General features: G+C 40.1%; 1 protein-coding gene across 2 annotated transcripts; it reads right to left on the bottom strand.

Annotated features, from left to right (window-relative positions):
• Positions 1-287: 287 nt before the first annotated feature.
• LOC106758201 (60S ribosomal protein L2, mitochondrial) lies at positions 288-1,578 on the bottom strand. Of its 2 annotated transcripts, none has more exons than XM_022780117.1 (2): positions 674-1,578; positions 288-571 (listed from the first exon to the last, which is right to left on the bottom strand). In XM_022780117.1, exon 1 carries the CDS (start codon positions 1,503-1,505, stop codon positions 876-878), a length of 630 nt encoding a protein of 209 aa, XP_022635838.1. In that variant the 5' UTR covers positions 1,506-1,578; the 3' UTR covers positions 288-571; positions 674-875. The 2 variants fall into 2 exon arrangements, with proteins under 2 accessions (XP_022635838.1, XP_022635839.1); XM_022780118.1 differs by having other exon boundaries at positions 288-566.
• Between the last annotated feature and the right edge of the window lie 3,324 nt (positions 1,579-4,902).

The following is a 4,902-nucleotide window of genomic DNA, read 5'->3' as shown; positions in this document are numbered from 1 at the left end:
TAGGATAATTTCCCATATTCCCATGGTGACAACACCCGCCACAATGCACCCTTACCATGAAAATAGGAATGAGACATAAGAATAAAGTGAATCATAATCAGAAAACATTTTCAACCAAGGTTTTAAAATAATCCAAAGAACAGAATATGAAATTTCAGTCACAAAAACAAGTTCTGCAGCACAATTTATTTCTTGTGGTTCCTCGTTCCAATAGGCATATTACGAAATTTCAGTTAAATTCCTAAGTGGATGAGAGGCTTCATAGAATCATTAAAATAAATTAAAAATTTCTCAAAAGTTCCAGAGCCCGGAATCGATAAGTAACAAACCCCCACCACCTTTCAGAATATTTTACAATGGAAGGCAAAGGGATGAGGGTGAACTTAAATTGAAAAAGAGAAACGGCTATATTATCTCCAGCTAAAATATTAACTCACAAACTAGGGGAAGGGCCACAAGCATGGTTGACTTGTCTCTACTAATCCCAAATGGGAAGCAAGTCTTTTCTCCAACAGCATATTCACTCAAAACATGAGAAGAGAATGGAATGGAAATGACACAGCCATCTATTCTGCACGTCAAATTTCATAATATTACGTACAGCAATAAAATTGCAGCTACATTTCTGTTCCAAAGATACTGATTATTTCCAGTTCAGAAAAACAAAACTAACCATTCAGTTCCTATCCCTCTCTCGCTTTCACTTGCGATACCAATCAGGGCAAGAGCAAACAAACTGAACACTACTCACCAATTCAAGCCTTACACCTCAACATTCAGAGAAGCACAATCCCAACCAACAATTCATCAGTTATAAACAAAATTAAAGGCAGTGAGCCAGAAGTTTAGCTTTTACAATTCGAAATAGCACCAACTCAACGCGCGATGCTCTGCCACGAGACCGCCACTCTACGCTTGTTCCTATGCGCCCAAGCGTCGCTATTCCTTTTCCAATTCCGAACCTCTAACGTCTTCTCCCCTTTCCCACGTGGCGCGAAGAACGGAGCTCTCGAGGCGGCAACCACCATCCGCGGCAATCCGATCGAAGAAACCGATTCCAATTCCGATTTCGTATCCCGTCCCTTGGCCTTGGACGAGAACGCAGACAGGAAAACCTCTCTAGTGGAAGTTCCAATGCGCGGCAACATCGAATTGAGCGCGAACACGCCACGAATGCTGTCACTGTTAGTGACAGCGGGATTGAGGGCTAGGAGCTTGGACGAGCAGGCCGCGGCGCCGGAGCCGGAGCCGGCGCGACGTTGGTGGTGGTGGACGCCTTGTAGCCAGCGAACGAGTGCGATGTCGGAGGAACGGTTAGGATCGTACTCGATCCGTTCGACGACACCCAAGGAAGAAGTGGTGTTCCTTTTGAGATCTACGGTTCGTTGCAGCCGCTTATGTCCGCCACCTCTGTGAAACGACGTTATGCGCCCCGACGAGTTGCGACCGGCGGTCTTGCCGCTTCCGAACGTAAACTGCCTCAGTGCTCTCTTCACACCAGACATTCTTTCTTCTTCCTCTTCCAACTTCAAGTTAGGGTTCCTGATTTGATCACTACTCTCTCTTTCCACGCTATTTTCTTCACGTTAGTGTTATTTAGAAAATAATAATAATAGTAATAAATAAAATATATACAATAATAATTATAAAATATTAACTATTTAGTCATACTTTTCAATGTCTATTTTAGTGTTCTTGTCTTTGTAATTTTTATAATAGTTTATTTAATTGATAAAGCAAAAAATTAAGAAAATGCACAGCAATAAAATTATCATGTAATGCACTGTCATTTATTCTGATAAATAAAATTTATAAAATGTTGAGATAAAGATGACAATGGAACGGGAGACATTGTGATAAAAGTTTATTTTTATTATTTTTACTTAAATATTTATATTTTTTTATTGTTAATTAGTCCACTCTTATCGGTAATTTTTTATATTTTCATTAATCAGTAAATAAGAGTTAGAATAAATGGAAGATGATTTTAATACGTGAAAAATATTAAAATACTTTCGGTCAAAATCATGGTACGTTCAAGCTAAGGTGTTCTTATTAAATATTTAGTAGTTTGTTTTTTATTTTTTGTTTCTGTATATATAGAAAATAACAAAATATCTCAATCACCGTAAATTAAAATTACAAAATTGTAGATCAAATCTTTTGATACAAGAAAAATAGAATAAATCAATTGAAATAAAAAAAAATACAAATATTAAAATAAAGAGTCTAAAGTAAATTTTAGAAATAGGATGGTTAGCCCATGATGAGATCGGGCCATCACTAAATGTAACGGGAAGCTTTCTTTCTGCAGCCTCAAATTTTCCTAAAACATATAAATATCTTTGATCTTTAACTAGGATAAAAAACCAAAATGTTAATTTTTCTCTCTACATTGTGTCTTTACATATTAGATTGAGAGTTTTGAACAATGTGAAGCAAAAAAGTAACCTATTACATTTGTTTGTAGAATGGGTCATCGTGGTAAAGCCGGAGAAGCTGCAATATTACTTAATCATAATGTTGATGAGCAGCATGAGAGTGTTATTAAGGATAAAGAGATGTTATTAAACAGAAAAATGATGTTCTTTACCAAGAAGAAGAAGATCAAGCTCAATGGTTAAGGTTGTGTTGTATTGTTTGAAGTCCATATGTGGTCAAAAAGCAATCTTTGTCAAAACTGGTCTCTATTGAATGCAACGGTTAATGCACTTAACCTACCTCCTTAATTCAAAGCTTTACGTGTAGGTTTTTTATAACGGTAATTCTTATCATTATATATGGTGCAATTTTCTTACCAAATCAACTATATTGAAGCTTGAAACATGCTTAATCCTCTCTTTAATCTAACTTTGTGAATAACTTCAGTAAGTTACACACACATCTAGTTTCATCACTAATTCCTCAAATTTTTGTAGGAACATTGTGTGCTTTGGAAGGAAATTCAAACTATCAAGAGTGGGGAGCCAAGGAAAAGCTAAAAAAGGAAGTTTTAAAGATGTGTCTCTGTAAACATGGCGCCTGGGCGCCCCAAAAGGGGGTTGGGCGCCCTTCAACTCGTTTCAACCAAAACTCCACGCCTGGGCGCCCCATAAGGGCGTTGGGCGCCCTTCAATTCGCTGTTTTTCCCAAATTTTGGCACTTGGGCACCCTTGAAGGGTGCTGGACGCCCTTTGAATCACTGTTGGTGCCTAAATTATGGCGCCCGAGCGCCCCAGAAAAGGGCGTTGGGCGCGACTGCTGACATGGCACCCTAGACCTATAAAAGGCTCACATTCTTCGAAGGTGGCATCTTCTTGGCGACTGAAGCTCAGAAACACCACTTGTAAATGTACTTGGTTTAAATGAAAATATGCTTATTTAATTACTTGCTAGTGTTTATTTCTTTACTTAAAGCTTGTTATGACTTGATCAACTATAGCATGATGTTAAGGTTTGCTTAATATTGAGAAATGTTGTGTGAACCTTGAAATGAACTAAACACCTAAATGAAATAGTGTCTAGGGATAGAGCTAGGACCTTTGGTTGTCTTAAACTTCTTTTCTTAATGCGGGTGAACTTGTTAGGTTGCCAAGGGATTGAGATTTAATAAGTGAATCTAGGATTTCTCACCAAGGGGTTGGGTTTAAGTAACTTAGCAAGTTGACAAGAGCAAGTTAATGAAGAAGAGTAGTTTTGTGCATTTGCATAGGAGTGTATTAGTTGAAATCATTCTCCAACATATCCATCTCATATCATCTTAAATCATTTCATTTTTCAAGTGTTTTAACCCCAAGAAGGTCACTTTATCATTTATGCATTATGTTTAATTTCATTGCAAAAATTCACATTAAAGGAAACCATTCTTTAGCTTAAGTTAGTTAGTTAATTATACAATAGTAAAGTGTAAAGTGTTAACCGAGTCTCTTGGGAAACGATATCCGGTCTTACCGGTTTTACTACTTGAACGATTTGGTACGCTTATCAAAAAGTTAACATTAGCACCCAAGTCAATCAAGGCCTTCCCAAGAAAATATTCTCTGACGAGAACCTCTCACCTTACGGCTACCTCGGCATAGCAAATTGTCCACAACCAACGCCGACACAAACACCTCTTGCTGATCCCACAATAGTGGTGGAGCCTACCGACGTCTTGCCCAGGTGCTGCCACAGTCAGCTGCCCTTCTCCGCCGTCAACAACCCCTTGAAGCGCTGGTCGCCTCTTTCGTGTTCTTTATCCGAGGAGCCATCCAAGAAAATATTTTCTGACGAGAACCTCTCACCTTTCGGCTACCCCGGCATAGCAAATTATCCACAACCAATGCCAACACAAACACCTCACGCTGATCGCACGACAGTGATGGAGCCCACTGACGTCTTGCCCAGGTGCTACCACAGTCAGCTGCCCTGCTCCACCGTCAACAACCCCTTCAAGCATCGGTCGCCTCTCTCATGTTCTTTATCCGAGGAGCCATCCAAGAAAATATTTTCTAACGAGGACCTTTCACCTTACGGCTACCACGGCATAGCAAATTGTCCACAACCAACGCCGACACAAACACCTCACGCTGATCCCACGACAGTGGTGGAGCCCACCGACGTCTTGCCCAGTTGCTGCCACACTCAGCTACCCTGCTTCGCCGTCAACAACCCCTTGAAGCGTCGGTCGCCTCTCTAGTGTTCTTTATCCGATGAGTCATCCAATAAAATATTTTTTTGACGAGGATCTCTCACTTTACGGCTACCCCGACATAGCAAATTGTCCACAACCAACGCCAACACAAACACCTCACGCTGATCCCACGACAGTGGTGGAGCCCACCGTCGTCAACAACCCCTTGAAGCATCGGTCGCCTCTCTCGTGTTCTTTATCCAAGAAGCCATCCAAGAAAATATTTTCTAACGAGGACCTCTCACTTTACG

The sequence above is a fragment of the Vigna radiata genome, chromosome 4, assembly GCF_000741045.1.
Source record: "Vigna radiata var. radiata cultivar VC1973A chromosome 4, Vradiata_ver6, whole genome shotgun sequence".
NCBI lineage: Eukaryota > Viridiplantae > Streptophyta > Magnoliopsida > Fabales > Fabaceae > Vigna > Vigna radiata.
The sequence above is the reverse complement of the archived record's forward strand: the minus strand, read 5'-3'. Positions and strand labels throughout refer to the sequence as shown.

Coding starts and splice junctions, on each gene's coding strand:
- LOC106758201 (XM_022780117.1), bottom strand. CDS start 1,505: ATGTCTGGTGTGAAGAGAGCACTGAGGCAGTTTACGTTCGGAAGCGGC.